The 16,515-nt window shown below is 39.7% G+C and overlaps 1 protein-coding gene across 1 annotated transcript; it reads right to left on the bottom strand.

The window, feature by feature from the left end:
- Window positions 1-6,287: 6,287 nt before the first annotated feature.
- FANCF (FA complementation group F) lies at window positions 6,288-16,213 on the bottom strand. The gene has a single exon (XM_069564985.1). The coding sequence runs from the start codon at window positions 7,485-7,487 to the stop codon at window positions 6,408-6,410; it is 1,080 nt and encodes a 359-aa protein (XP_069421086.1). The 5' UTR covers window positions 7,488-16,213; the 3' UTR covers window positions 6,288-6,407.
- Window positions 16,214-16,515: the final 302 nt, after the last annotated feature.

The following is a 16,515-nucleotide window of genomic DNA, read 5'->3' as shown; positions in this document are numbered from 1 at the left end:
CCCAGGGATTTGAGGTTTTGAAATTATTACTACAGAATATGAAATAACAATGTAAAAAAAAATGGAATCACAAAAAATAAACATGTAACATCAGATTATACAAAATGATCAGAAAGATTTGAGAAGGTAAAAAGCCAAAGAAGACTTACAGGAAAAAAAATTTTTGTTGAAATTTAAAACATAATGGATTACTTAAACATCAGATAGATAAGAGTGGATTAATAAGAATATACCAATATATTTACTGAGGGTATAGGCAAAGTTGATGTGACAACTACACCTCAAAGCAGTGATTTGGATAAAAGAAGGGTAAAAAGAAATGTATTTCTCTAATAACAAGACAAACGGGACAAGTGGGCTCTGGTCTGCCATCCTGAGCACTGGCCTTATGTTTCCCAGCAGTTGTTTCAGTCTTTCTCAGTCTCGTGATTCAAGGTAGCTCACCAGCACCACATGACCCTCCAGCCAGTTTGAAGTGACAAACGGAGCTTTAAAGGCAAATGATTTCATATTTCTGGAGTGTGAACCCTCAGTTGTGGATGTCAATTCTGGTTATACACAAATGGTCAAAATCTATTGTTATGGCCAAACGTAACTAACTGCAAGACAGCCTGGGAAACTTACTCTCTAGCTGGGTGGCCAATTCTAGCGGAAACTTGGGGCTGAGCCGTGCCATGCTTAATCACTCAGTCGTGTCCAACTGTTTGTGATCCTTTGGACTGTAGCCCACCAGGCTCCTCTGTTCATGGGATTCTCCAGGCAAGAATACTGGAGTGGATTGCCATTTACCTCTTCCAGGGGATCTTCCTGACCCAGGGATCAAACCCACATCTCCTGTGTCTCCTGCATTGTAGGTGAGTTCTTTACTGCTGAGCCATCAGGGCTGAGATAGGATTACTAAAATGAAGATAGGGAAATGTATTCTAGGAGGTAACAGCAGTTTCCACATATATGTAGAGTAGTAAGGAGATAAAAACTATGAAAGAGAGATTGTAGGAATAAGAGTACTGTAAGAAGATTTAATACAGGCCTAATCAGAATCACAAGAGAATTAGAAAAAGTGCAGGAGAGGAAACATTGGGGGAAAAGGCAAGACTTTACAGCAGAAAGTCTCACTACAAAATAAAAGGTTCAGGGCTTCCCTGGTGGCTCTGTGTAAGGAATCCACCTGCTAATGCAAGAGACATGGGTTTGAGCCCTGGTCAGGGAAGATCCCACAAGCTGTGGAGCCACCAAGCTCATGTGCCACAACTATTAAGCCTGTGCTCTAAAACCCAGAAACTGCAACTACTGAGCCCACGTTGCCACAACTACTGAAGCCCAAGCAGCCGAGAGCCCATGCGTGCTTCACAGCAAGAGAGCCCATGCCTGCTTCACGGTCAGAGAGGCCACTGCAATAAGAAGCCCGAGAACTGCAACTAGAGAGGAGCCCTCCCTCGCCACAACCAGAGAAAAGCCTGTGCAGCAATGAGACCCAGCACAGCCAAAACTAAATAATAGACAAACACCTACGGTAGAGCACATGGAGCTCTGCTCAGTGTTATGTGGCAGCCTGGATGGGAGGGGAGTCTGGGGAGAGTGGGTACCTGTATATGTATGGCTGAGTCCTTTTGCTGTTCACATGAAACTGTCACAACATTGTTAATTGTCTATACCCCAGTACAAAATTAGAAGTTTAAAATTTAAGAAAATAAAAATAAAGTTATTTTAAACTTTTGTAAATAAACATTTCAACAATTCTGTATTTGTCTGCATGTCATAAACTCACTCAAAATATAATAAAATACAATAACTGATAAAATTTCTTGAACGAAGATCATATTGGGGAATTAATTTAACTGAAGTACAGTTGATTTAGTATTGTATAGCTGGAGAAGGCACTGGCACCCTACTCCAGTACTCTTGCCTGGAAAATCCCATGGACGGAGGAGCCTGGTAGGCTGCAGTCCATGGGGTCGCTAAGAGTCAGACACGACTGAGCAACTTCACTTTCACTTTTTACTTTCATGCATTGGAGAAGGAAATGGCAACCCACTTCAGTGTTCTTGCCTGGAGAATCCCAGGGACAGGGGAGCCTGGTGGGCTGCAGTCTATGGGGTTGCACAGAGTCGGATATGACTGAACCGACTTAGCAGCAGCAGCAGCAGCAGCAGCTGGAGAAGGAAATGGTAACCCACTCTAGTACTCTGGCCTGCGAAATTCCATGGATAGGGGAGCCTGGCAGGCTATAGTCCATGGGGTCGCAAGTAGTCAGACACAACTTAGCAACTACACCACCACCACCATGGATAGTTTGGGAACTTCCCAGGTGGCTCTGTGGTAAAGAATCTGCCTGCCAATGCAGGAGACACAAGAGATGTAGGTTTGGTCCCTGGGTCAGGAACAATCCTTAGAGTAGGAAATGGCAACCCACTCCAGTATTCTTGCCTGGAAAATTCCATGGGCAAAAGAGCCTGGTGGGTTAGTCTGTGGGGTCACAAAGAATCAGTCATGGCTGAGCATACACACACATAGTTGATTAATAATACATTTATTTGTTTCTGGTATACAGCAAAGTGTTTAAGATATACACATATTTTTCATATTCTTTTCTATTATGACTTATTACAGAATATTGAATATACTTCCCTGTGCTATATGATAGGACCTTGCTGTTTATCCATTCTAGTCCCAAATATCCCAATCCAAACTCCCTTGCCATTTCCCCAGACAACCACAAGCTAGAAGTTTTCCATTTTATAGATGAGGAGACTCTGACTGTGAAAGTGAATAAACCAGGTTAAAGTTATAATAGTAGATATAACCTGAATTTAAATAATATTTGATAAATATATTTTCTCCCGTGTGCCAGTCCTGTATTGATTCTCACATCACCAATCTACCTCCCCAAAAATGATTTGTGGAGTGAATTTAAGTGAGAGGAGATCCAGATCCTTGTTGACTTTACCACTTAAAGAGCCATTATTTGTTATTGCTGTTCAGTCGCTAAGGTGTGTCTGACTCTCTGCAACCCCATGGATTGCAGCACACCAGGCTCCTCTATCATCCACTATCTCCCAAAGTATGCTCAAATTCATGACAAATTGAACTGTAGTCTCAACTCTTTGATTAATAAAATTTGAAGTTCACAGCACATTACCCTAACAGTTGTATTAAGAGGTTCTGCTAAGATTATTTAACTGTACAGCTTTGTATACTATATACAGACAAATGCAAAGCCTTATTTACTCAAATATTACACATTTTACACTCAAAGTCAAATATTACATATTTTCCATTAGAATCAGAACCTAAGTAAGTAGCCAGCTCTTAGACAAGAGTATTTAGATTTAAAACATTTTAATATACTTAATAAATATACAGCCAGCCTGAGGGAAGTTCTAACAGAGCATTGATATTTGTCCTCCATAATATTAACAAAAACCAACATACACATATGCGGTCATTTTATCTGCTGTTTCATAAGTATCCTGAATTCATTTATTCAATTTCCCATTCCTTCCTTTCACTTTCTTCCTAGATATAGATTCTGGAGTGATAATAAAATTCCTATATCAGTATCATGTTTTTAAGTCCTTAACTTTAAGGTCAACTTTGTTCAACATTCAGAAAACTAAGATCATGGCATCCAGTCCATCACTTCAAGGCAAATAGATGGGGAAACAATGGAAACAGTGACAGACTTTATTTTTTCGGACTCCAAAATCACTGCAGATGGTGACTGCAGCCATGAAATTAAAAGATGCTTGCTCCTTGGAAGAAAAGCTATGACCAACCTAGACAGCATACGAAAAAGTAGAGACATTACTTTGCTGACAAAGGTTCATCTAGTCAAAGTATGGTTTTTCCAGTAGTCATGTGTGGATATGAGAGTTGAACTATAAAGAAAGTTGAGCACCAAAGAATTGATGCTTTTGAACTGTGGTGTTGGAGAAGACTCTTGAGAGTCCTTTGGACTGCAAGGAGTTCCAATCAGTCAATCCTAAAGAAAACCAATCCTGAATATTCATTGTAAGGACTGATGCTGAAGCTGAAATGACAATACTTTGGCCACCTGATGCGAAGACCTGACTCCTTGGAAAAGACCGTGGTACTGGGAAAGATTGAAGGCAGGAGGAGAAGGGGACAAGAGAGGATGAGATGGTTGGACGGCATCACTGACTCTATGGATGTGAGTTTGAGTAAGCTCCCGGAGTTGGTGATGGACAGGGAAGCCTGGCATGCTGCAGTCCATGTCCAGAGTTGGACATGACTGAATGACTGAACTTTGTTTAAAATAAGATCAAGAATAGAAATTAAAGGGAATTCCCTGGATGCCCAGTAATAAGGACTCAGGGCTCTCCCTGCCCTGCCGAAGTTCAATCCCTGGTCTGGGAACTAAGATCCCACAAGCCATGCCAGGCACTGTTCTAGGCTCTAGGTGGGGGGAAATAACAGATTAGCTTCTACTCTCATGTTGCTTATTTTCTGTGTGCTCTTGGGCGTTGTAGTTAATTTTCTTTAGCCTATATCTAGATTTATAACAATACAATCTTGATGTGAAGACTAAATATGGTTACCTATGTAATGAACATAGCATGGAGCCTAAAATATGGTAAGCATAAAAATAGATTTAAAAATTTTCTTTACTGGAGTCTATAACCTTTGTTATCATTTTATCTTAAATAAAAGTGCAATGTAGCAGCAGAAATAGGGAAATAAGTTTACAAACTCTCACTCTTTAAAACTAAATTTTATGGTTATGGGTCAATATCACAAGTTGTGTGAATATAACTCTTCACTGAGTTATGTTTCCTGAAAAAAGATCTTCAGGTAATGAACAGAAGGAATTGTCTTTATTCTTGTATTCATGGCAAATTAAATCTAAAATATGACCTACATGGATTAGAGCTAGGAAAGAGAATCAAATCACAGGAAATACAAACTTGTTAGTGTTAACACAGGATTATCTATCTGGGAAAGTGTACTTGCTAGTGGGACAGTACTTTATTCCAGATTTCACTACAGAATAAATTCTACATTATACAAATTTTTTTTGCTCAAATCAACCTTCTAATTTTTACATTTCCTGAAGAATCTTGCAACCAACTAACCTGGATATGGAAGAAAACATCTTGAACAGGAAGTAGTACTCCCCCCTAAAAAAAATGAATACATTATTCTTATGTTTGGTGATTGGGAATCACTCTGCCAGGTGTGGAACATCTGGGTAAACTCAAAAAATTAAGTTCCTACACATACTAAACAAATATTCTAAACTGCCCCCATAGGGTATTCACCAAGGGAAAAGTGGGAGAACCTTATTTTTATACTCAACACTTGATTTAATATAAGGCAACTCTAACACCAAGGTTGTGATGTATTAACCTCAACGGCAGAAGCAGTACTAATTTAGAAGTCTGTTTTGATTCTTTTGCCATCAAATCCAGAGGCATAGATTTGCATTTACTATGCTTTAAAAACTTTTTACCTTGTCTTTAAGGCGATGCTTTTAAATTATTGGTCTTTCAATTTGCAGAAATGAAAAACAAAATTTCTGAATAACACATGTTCCAACTGCCAATGCAGGAAATGTAGGTTTGACCCCTGGGTGGGGAAGATTCCCCTCTGGTAGGAATCCTACTCTAGTATTCTTGCCTGGAAAGTTCCATGGACAGAGAAGCCTGGAAGGCTACAGTCCATGGGGTCCCAAAGAGACAGAGGCAACTGAGCACCCAGGCACACAAGGCTGGTTAACTTATTAGAATGTCAGGTTAACAAGGCCAAAATCCAGAGTTTAAAGTACACGGAGAAGGCAATGACAACCCACTCCAGTACTCTTTCCTGGAAAATCCCATGGATGGAGGAACCTGGGTGGCTGCAGTCCATGGGGTCGCACAGAGTCGGACACAACTGAAGTGACTTAGCAGGCCAGTTGGCTTTCCAAACCATTTCTGACAACACATGTTGTTGGTTAGAAATCTCTTCACTTCTGAGGACTTAAAAAAAAAAAAAAAACCTACAAAAGTAAGGCATTAATAACATAAAAACGTTGTCTTGTTGGTCACTGTAAAACTACTTTTTCTGGGACAAGCACATATATTTTCAGGATTATTAGAAATGCATGTTCTAAAACACAACTATTGTTAAATCTATGGCTTTAGGTAGGATACTTGCAATGTTACCTCCTCTATCCAGAAACTCCACAGCACTACAAGGCAGTTACTTTACATATTTGTAATTAAGTTACAATTACTTTATTATATATTAGGACCTAAAATATTTTGGACACATGAAAATACAGGAGATGTGGTGAGAACACAGGAATTTTAATTTTGTAAACCATACATTCGAGTAATCAGTAACACAATGTTGCCCACTGAGAACTGGGGCCTGGGCTGAAAACTTGTCTCTTCCCCAGTGCAATATCATACAAGACTCCCAAGAGCTAACAACAGGTCTGTCCAGATGCTAAGACCAGGGACTTCGAAATCTCCATCTTGAGCCTTATAGGACTTCAGGGCAGTTAGAACTTCATCTTTCAGAGGAGGAGGGGCCTGACAGAGGCTTTGAAACCTGCTGAACAACTCCTCCCAGGGCACATCCTGGGGCTCAGTTCCAATCCAAAGGCCTTTCGGAAGGTCATAGTGCAGTTGGCGACCCCAGTTTGTGAGCAGACCCAGATAGACAGGAGACAGCTCTGGATGGCGCCCCGCCACGGAAGTTAAAAGCTCGGCTGGGAGGTTGCGGCAAAAGGCAACCGCGATATCTGATTTCCCCAGAAGCCAACGAAGCAGCTCTTGACGCCCGTCTCCCGGTGTTCTGGGGCTGCCTACTCCCAATTCCTCTTCTTGGAGTCGGGGGGATGCCGCCGGCAGCAGCAGCGCGGCCGCCACCACCTTCAGGAAGTTGCTCTGGGGCAGGCGCTCCCACAGGCGGCTGAGAAGCCTGCCAGGGCCCTCAGCTTCGGCTTCCCCCACCTCCTGCAGACGCCTCAGAAGCAGCTCCGCCTGCGTCTTCATCACTGAGTCCTTCTGAAGGACCGGGTTCTCCCTGTAGGCGTGGAAGCGCAGCATGTGGGCAGCGGCCCGGCAGCGGGCGAAGCGGGCCAGGCTGCCCTGGAGCGCCTCCTCCTCGGCGTCCGGAACGCCGGGGCCGGGAAAGAGCTGCTGTAGCAGGAAGTGAAAGGAGGCATCTCCGAGGGCCGGGTTCGCCAGCAGTCGCAGAGACAGCAGCTGGTCACAGTGCCCCAAGGCCTGGAAGTTCGCCAAGCCCGGGGCTGGAGTGGGCCCAGAGTCACCCCCCTGCTTCCACTGGTTTTGCAGTCGCTGCTCCAGAGCTTTGCGAATACGCGCATGGCGACCAAAGCGCCTGTGGATGTGGCGCAGGTAGCCCGCCCACTGTAAAGCCCTGCGAACGGTTGCGGGGTCCCAAGTGCTGACATGGGTTGTGCGGGAGACAGCCAGAACCTCAGAGAAACGATCCAAATGCTCCAGAAGTGAGTCCATGGGGGCGCCGCAGGGCCTTACTTCCGCCTTCACCGTGGCGACGGAGACTCTTTGCGTGCTGATTGGTGCGTCGGTCAAACGATACGCCTCTCTGCAATGCTATTGGATAAAATGCCTGTCAATCTCACAGCGGCCTTAACCCGGGTACCTGGACTCCGGGAAATTTAAGCCTGAGCAAAGGCCTGTATTTCACCATGGATGTTGAGGGGATTTTTAAGCAAGGAAGGTTGAATGAAGGGCTAGGACTGGAAAATTACCGGATCCACGTGGGAGATGCTGCTGCTGCTATTTACGGAGGTCTCCGTGCTTCCTTTCGCTTTAGAAAAAAGTCTCTAGTAGAAATTTCCTAAGTTTTGCGTGAGTAAATCTGTGTTAATTAAGGTTTATCATAATTGGGGAAAGTCAAGACGTGCTGTTACATATAAGAAAATGTTATTAAATGAAAATTTTAGTTCATTTCAGTTTAGTAAAAAGGTACTGACCCAAGTAATTAATGCTAGACACTATGCTAAATCCTGGGCCTTGACCTTATCCTTTCATTATTAGAACTTGAATTCTAGGTCAAGTGAAACTTCAAGATTAACACTTTCTTAAAATGTTAAAGGAATGTAAAATTTTATTTCAAAGTTTCACTGTTGTTTTTCGTTTTTGTAATTTCCAAAGCAGAATAGCTAAACTGACTCTTATTTCACCCAACTAATTGAACTAGGTGGCATTTAACTGTGGGAGTTAAGCAGTCGTAAACAAGCATCAGAAAAAGAGGCTTTCACAAAAAGCCTACCTCATATGATCCTGGTGAGGATTAAATGAAATGATAAATGTGAAATGCCATCTTTGGTATTTTGGCTGTCTTTTAGTATCCATTCTATCATTACCCTTACTCTCTTTGCATAATAAAGATTCAGTTTTGAGTACTGATTGCAGCTCACAGTGGAGGGGTAGGCTGCTTTGAGCTAATTGTGTTAATCCAACCCTCTCTTAATTTAGTAATTAATTTGGGAAACCCAGTCTTAAGCAGACCATTGTGTAGTATTTCCTAAGGACAGAAATTTGTTCAGAAATGGCCAGGTGAATCAATTCTAATCAGTGAGGCCTATATAATTACTTTTCTTACTCTTCAGAGTTGGTAGGTCATGAACATTGACCAATATGAAGTGATAGTTGTATTGGACAATGCAGCTGTATACAAGCTGGATATCAAGCATGCTTAAGAAATTGTTTCTTCCTCTTGATGCTGTTGAATGTTTATATGAAGCCCAAAGCTACCAGATCCATCTCTTTCCCTGAACCAATGAATTTCAGAATCACAAGGAATACATTGGATTAAGACAACTCTCAAATTAACCCTGTTTAAGATTATAACACTATATATTCCCATTTCTTTTGCCAGTTTTATTTTCTGTAGCTTTCATCTAAATATACTGAAGTAATACCAGCTCTTCAGAACAGCGGTGTATGGGGCATATAAACACTCTCTGAACACTGCTATTATTGTTAATGTTATATAAGCCTCAGAAGTGAATATCTTCTCATGTCTTCTCCAGATTCTGTTCCTCTGTAATATAAAAGAGCAACCACCAACACTCTATGGTCAAAGGTGGAGAAAATTTTAGCAAAGAAACACACAGCTTGATGTTGCCATATTTACTGTTGGTCCTGAGAGATTTCTGATGCATTCTTTTCCTATGGACTAATAAGACTTGAAAAATCAAGTTGTGCCATGCTCTAGGTTAGGTTTCATATTTTTAGTTATTTTAAGATATGCATTATGTCAGAAATTATAGGACACTGTGGAACTGGGAGACCAATGAAAACATAGTATTCTGATGCCCTTTTGTATTACTCTGAACAATATTGTATTCACTTATTGACACTTATTTCAGTCCTCTGCTTGTGGAAATAATGCTTTTTTATAGGAACAAGCAGACCTGGACTGTACATCTTCAGGCAGGGCAGACTTAGAGGGTTTTTTTCTCTCATTCTGGAATCAGTTTCATGGAAGGAAAGTGCTTTGGCAGTTTGCAATCACTCTGAGAGCAAATACTATGGGCAATGGTTACACCTGATCCTAACTCAGTTACTTGATTCAAGACTGAGTTTTGAATAGGTCTCTCTGTATTCTCCAGTAGCAACAATAAATAACAAGCTGACACAACTTTTGAAGACAGATTTCTTATAGAAACTTTACAAACATACTTGCCACTTTTTGTGACAATGTAGTCTTTTTCTCAGAGGTGATATGTCTTAGTGGGAGTTATTTATATAAAATCAAAAATTTCTTTTGTTTTACTTGCTTCCATTACAAAGGGGGAAAGTCATCAAATGAATTTTAATGGACAGAGAACATTAGATGTGTACAGGGTAATTTGACAATGAAGTACAGGAACCAATGGCTTTAACTGGCATCCTATGTTCCTATACCTAGTCTCTGATCAGATTGTAGAACATCATACCAAATCTCAAAAATATTACATTTATATATCTTATAAACAACAACAACAATGTTGATCTTTTTACTCTTTGGACAACAACAACAACAATGTTGATCTTTTTACTCTTTGGAACTGTTTTCAGAAAGGTAACTGACTATAACTAAGCAAATGTTTTTCTGGATCTTAAACTTTTCGATCAGTGTACGGTGGGAAAGTTTACAACTGTATGTCATAAACATCGATCTCCTTTGGCCTTGGGGAGTCTGGGTGGAGTTTGTGAGACTAGAGTCATTGCTTATGTTATACCCAGAGTCCGAGTCCCCAAAACTGAGAGAATAAGACATCGGCAGCAATGCAAAAGCATAAAGGGGTTTATTGCTAGCTCGAGTTAGGGCCCAGGTCTCATCCAGCACAGTGGAATCCAACAAGAGCCCAGAGCTTTGAATCACATCTATTTTTATACAGATGGTTCTTTGTTCCTGTAACAGCATAGCTGATTGGTTAAACCATACGCCCACGCGGGACTTTTAAACCTCGCATCCCTATCTGGATTGGCTCCGGTCTGGCGTGGGTGGAGGGGGGGGAGTGGTGGGCTACAGGGATTTTTCTGATTGGTCGAGCTACACTGCCTGCGGGAGTTTCCAGTGCCTCAGCCTTCCTAGAGACTAAACCTCAGGCCTAGCCTGCCCCTTAGAGCCTGTCCTGGCTCCAGTTTCGTCCTAACACTTAGATCACGAGAGGTCTGATAATCCACTCTTCAGTTCTTTGGACATGGTCTGCCACCTGGGCATCTAATGACTGGAGAGAGTGCCCAGTCAAGAAGTTAACAGTTAACATCACAGCCCATCAAGAAGTGAACAGTGAAGTTCTAAATGTCCAGAGAGACAGGGCAAACACTTGTGAGCTCAGAGGAAGGTGCTGGAGGAAGGATTAGAGATGAGATCTGTGGGCATGGATCTAGATGGTGGCCCTAAATCTCTGTTTTCACAAATTTGAGACACTTACAGTGGATGTCCCTTTAAGTGGCCTCAAAGCTAGTAGCATAAGGACTGCTCTGACAATGCATGTTTATTCTGAAATTAAGAACTTGATTAAAACTTTGGGACACCTGACTTGAAATGTTTTTGGACTTGAAATTCACTTCCATCATTAAAGTAATATTTAACATTATATTCACAAAATTTATTGCCTTTATAAGGAAAGGAAAAAAGATCTTTTCTTTAAATACAGCCTCATTCCATATCAATTTTAAAAGGCTATAAAAATGGTTTTACCTATTTTATTAATAACATTTCTAGTCAGGTGTCTTAAGAATAAGAAGAGAACTTTGTTAAGGTCTTGCTCAGGAATTGTGACTGACCCTTTCAAGCATCAAAACCAAGACTAAAAAAATATGAAAAAAAGCATGATTAATTTTCCTTTGTGAAAATTTTAGCCTTAAATATTGTTAGGAAGTTTTGTATAATTTAATATGTAGAATCATCTCTATTTAAAATATCATATAAAGAGAATGCAAAAAGAATTTTTTTCACCAAGCCTTTTGTATGTAGATCTTTCTCAGCTTATGGTAGAATTGTCCCATTAAACCAGTCATAAGCTTAAAAATATCTTAAGGCCATCACCAAGAAAAAGAAATGCAAAAAGGCAAAATGGTTGTTTGAAGAGGCCTTACAAATATCTGAGAAAAAAAGAGAAGCAAAAGGCAAAGGAGAAAAGGAAAAGTATACCCATCTGAATGCAGAGTTCCAAAGAATAGCAAGGAGAGATAAGAAAGCCTTCCTCAGTGATCAGTGCAAAGAAATAGAGGAAAACAATAGAATGGGAAAGACTAGAGACCTAGTCAAGAAAATTAGAGATACTAAGGGAACATTTCATGCGAAGATGGGCACAATAAAGGACAGAAATGGTATGGACCTAACAGAAGCAGAAGATACTAAGAACAGGTGGCAAGAATACACAGAAGAACTATACAAAAAAGATCTTAATGACCCAGATAACTGTGATGGTGTGATCACTCACCTAGAGCCAGACATCCTGGAGTGTGGAGTCAAGTGGGCCTTGGGAAGCATCACTACAAACAAAGCTAGTGGAGATGATGGAATTCCAGTTGAGCTATTTCAAATCCTAAATGATGATGCTGTGAAAGTGTTGCACTCAATATGTCAGTGAATTTGGAAAACTGCGTTTAATACTCCTAACCTGCCAAACACTATAGCTTAGCCTCACCTACCTTAAATGTGCTTAGAACACTTACAATAGCCTACAGTTGAACAAAATCATGTGACACAAAGCCTGTTTTATAATAAAATGTCAGGTATCTCATGACATTTATTGAGCACTATATTTAAAGAAAACAATGGTTTTATGGGTACAGAGTGACTGCCAGAGTATTGATGGTTGACCCTCGTGATTGCATGGCTGACTGGGAGCTGTCACTCACCGCAGCTGCCCAGCATCAGGAGATGGAATCAGACCGCATAGCTGTAGCCTGCAAAAAGATCAAAATTCAAAGTATGAGTCTACTGAATGCATATCACTTTTGCACCATTGTAAAGTTGAAAATTCTTAAGTGAAACCCTTGTAAATTGAGGACTGTTTGTATGCATACGAAATTCTCTTTGGTTGACTGATATGTCAGCCAAAGATTTTGGATAGCACTGCTCCAACATAGGCTTTCTAACACAATTAGCTAAGGAAAGGGGGCAAAATAAAGACCACTGCAATTCAAATTAGCTTGCCTTAAATTTTCTACAAATAAGCCAGGAAGAAAATTGGTTGATTAGATATTTTCCTTTTGCCCTTCCCATATTTCCCTAGCCTTGTTCTCTTCTTTTCTCTGTTTGTTCAGAGAACTGGCCTGATCCTTACTGACACTGTCAGCCTTGTCCCCCTGGCCCTCTGGCTTGCTGCTGAATTGACCAATGAGAGACACTGACCATCAGAAAGAGGCAAGGGATGTAGTTTTTTTCTTTCTTTGCTCTCTGCTAAGGAGAATCCAGGGATGGGGGAGCCTGGTGAGCTGCTGTCTATGGAGTTGCACAGAGTCGGACAAGACTGAAGCGACTTAGCAGCAATAGCAGCAGCAAGGGCTCAGGATTCTGGTTCTTTCATTTACAAATTCCTTGAGGCCTCCCTGAGCTTCTGATACCTTCTAGTATTCCATGCAGCCCCAGGGACTTCCTGCTGTTGCTAATCCCTGGATGCTCTAACATACCTTGTTGATTTCCTTAACCCTGACCTTGCTTCTACTCTGTTAAATTACCTTCAGAATCCCTGCGGACTGTGCTGGTTTCCTGCCAAGGTCTTGACTGATAAAGTCATCTGTGTTTTCAACCATTCTCATAATTAATATAAGTCTGTGAGTCATAATATTATCAGTCAGTGTGTGTTTAGGGAATGATGTCTAGTCTACTGCAGTGATTCCCAAATACCTGTCGTTGCCAGACATTCCTGCCAATCTATGACAAAGTCATCATTATTACAGTGATATATGAAAAATAGATGACAGAACAAGGTGAAGTGTTTTCATAAGTATGCTAAATTTAAGTGAAGGGAAAAAGTATTTCTTAATAAAGTTGATGTTTTAAGGCAATTCTGTGTTTTCTTTATTTGGAAAAAAATTTAAAGTTTGCAGTTATTTTCTTAAACATCTACTTTAGAAAGTTTGTATGTGTTTATAGGTATACATTTGTAGAAATATACTGGTGGCTCAGTAGTAGAGAATCTGCCTGCAGTGCAGAAGCTACAGGAGATGTGAGTTTGATCCCTGGGTCATGAAGATCTGGAGGATTGCATGGCAACCCACTCCAGTATTCTTGCCTGGAGAATCCTATGGACAGAGGAGCCTGGCAGTCTGCAGTCCATTGGATCTCAAAAAGTCAGATACGTTTGAAACAACTTAGCATACATACATATATTTATAGCTAGATAAAAGATAGATAGGTTATAAGCCTGTGAAATCTGTAATTCTGAAAGTTTCCTGTCCGATGTGTAGAAAATGGAGGGTTTGCAGATGGACCCAGATTGTGAAGACCTTGGAATACTATAGTAAGGAATAGGGTCTGTGTACAATTGGCATTCAGATTCTGTTGACAAGTTTTAGAGCACAAGAATGACATGATCATATCTGTTATAAAGCAACATGGAGAATTTGTTGTAGCCAGCTGAGACAAATGGCTATAAATGGAGGTCCACTAGAGATATATTGCAGTAGTTCAGGTGTACAAAATGACAGTTTCACTAAGGAAGTAGCAGAGGAAACATTTAAGAAGGGGTGGGGAGTGAGTGGTGCTCAGACTTGAAAATTCCTTCTGAAGAAGAATCATTAGATCTTAATGGAGGGAAGAATCAAAATTACTCTGCATATTCAAGTGATTGAGTGAAATCCCTTTACCTTTGGAATGGAATGTGAATTGGTATTGATTTCAACTAAAGCCCATAAATTGAAAAGAAGGGGAAAAAAGAGCGAATCACGGCTCAGTGGAAACTCTTATGAATTTGTTTTTTAATCTCAGGTTACTGTCTTTCTTCACAACTTCAGGATCCCCTGGGTTCTCATATTAGGTAATAGAGTATTTTATTAGTGATTAGTGAATACTATGGTAACTCCAGAGGAAATCTTGGTTGCGTGAGAGTAATGAAAAACATAGATTGAATTATTCAAAAGGCAAAATTTAAACAAGAATTTCTCCCCTTCCTTAAATAATCTCTCATCCAATTCCTAGAATCTTAGCATTTAATTTAATATCTCTTGGATTGCTAATATTCAGAAAGAAAGTAAATACTTTAATCCCACTGGAAGAAACTCATCTAACTTATCATTATTATATTTTTTCCACTGCTTGGACACCTATTGGAAAATATCAGTATCTAAGGGCCAATGGTGAGATTCATATTAGCATAAACTGATTCTATATAGTTTTAACATTATATGTCAATACACAGATTGTGCACCATCCTCTTTATGTGTGTTTATGTGTATATAGAATTAAAAAAGATGTAATTCCTAAGAAGATACTTGAGCTAAATAATTGAACTAATATTATTTTTAAGATTTCATTTTTCTTTTACAACTGGTAATTTTTTTTCCTAATGTTTAAACCAAAAAGATAAAACATGATTCAGATTCTCTCTTTACCTTTGAGTTAGAATTTTGATTTCATGGAGGAGAACTGTAATAATGTCTAGGTGCCTTTATTTTTATCCCACAGTTATCAGTGTATTGCTATAAAGGTACCTGCCAGGAAGGCCTTTTTTTTTTTTCCTGGTTCAATAACTTTTTGTGTCTGTTGTTCCCATTTTCAAGTCTCCAAAACTTTTATGTGAATTCTTTCAGCACATTTTTTTCATTATTTCCCAGCCTTCTTTTTTTCTGGATGGCTGAAGTTTCCAGACATATAACCAGAAATGTCCTAAGAGAATTAATATATAAAAAAGAAAGCTAAGAAAAATAGGCATTTTAGTACATGCAAATACACAACTCACTTTATATTTTCTTTAAAAAAGTGGTAAATGAATTGATCTTCATAATTAATATTCTCTCACTGGGTAGCAAATATGGTGGAAAAGTAATCAAGAAACTTTTTAATAACTTCCAGACTTAATCTAAGTTCTTAGATTGAGCTAGTCTGCTAATATCATTAATGTCAAGGAGTATTTTACCCACAGGTTCCTAGCATTTCAAAACAAACTGGCTGAAATAAGACAAATAAGTGATTAAAACAAAATTCACAATGTCACAGAGACATTTTATGGGTATGTAAAAATTCTTTCTGGTAATGCTTTTATCATTTAGTTACCAGATTTTAAACATAAAGAAAGGCTTTAAAGGGAATATTCCCCTGGATTTGATGAAGCACTCCACTTAAGGGGCAAAAAGAATGTTTACAGCAAAAGTGCCATAGTTAATATTTCTTTTCCCTTTTTTCTTTTGAGTGGATTAACGAATGGTGTTTTCTAGCAGTTTGCCTATCCTTATTTAAACAGATCCATTGGGTAAAACTCCTGTTTTTGGTTATCTTAGAATATGGTGTATCTTCACTTTTCCCCTACTTTTAGTAATTCTTGTATTCATGTGTTTTATTGATGCTGGATGTAGAGGAGGGAATGTATACAACCGAACATCATCTCTGTTACCAGGATGTTGGTAAAAGTCGGATCCTTTTGAAGACATTTCAGTATTTCGTGGCTAATTCAGCATGTTTAGAACATGCCAGAAGTTCAGAACAAGACAAAATTTACAGAGGATTCTAAAGCAGAAAGTGGAAGGTAATAATAATAATAAAGACAAGATTAAAAAAATAATGTATATACACACATAAATATATATATGTAGTAGATTAAACTTGACTGTGTAATAGGAAGTATTGAGAAAATTTTCAGAGATACATTTTCCTAAATAATAATTAAAATATGATAAAGTTAGGGATGGCATTGGAGAAGGAAATGGCAACCCACTCCAGTGTTCTTGCCTGGAGAATACCACTGATGGGGGAGCCTGGTGGGCTGCCGTCTATGGGGTCGCACAGAGTCGGACACGACTGAGGCACCTTAGCAGCAGCAGCAGTAGGGATGGCAAGCAACAATATAATTTAAGC

Source organism: Ovis canadensis, chromosome 21, assembly GCF_042477335.2.
Source record: "Ovis canadensis isolate MfBH-ARS-UI-01 breed Bighorn chromosome 21, ARS-UI_OviCan_v2, whole genome shotgun sequence".
NCBI lineage: Eukaryota > Metazoa > Chordata > Mammalia > Artiodactyla > Bovidae > Ovis > Ovis canadensis.
Note: the sequence above shows the minus strand (reverse complement) of the source record. Positions and strands in the feature narration are given on the sequence as shown.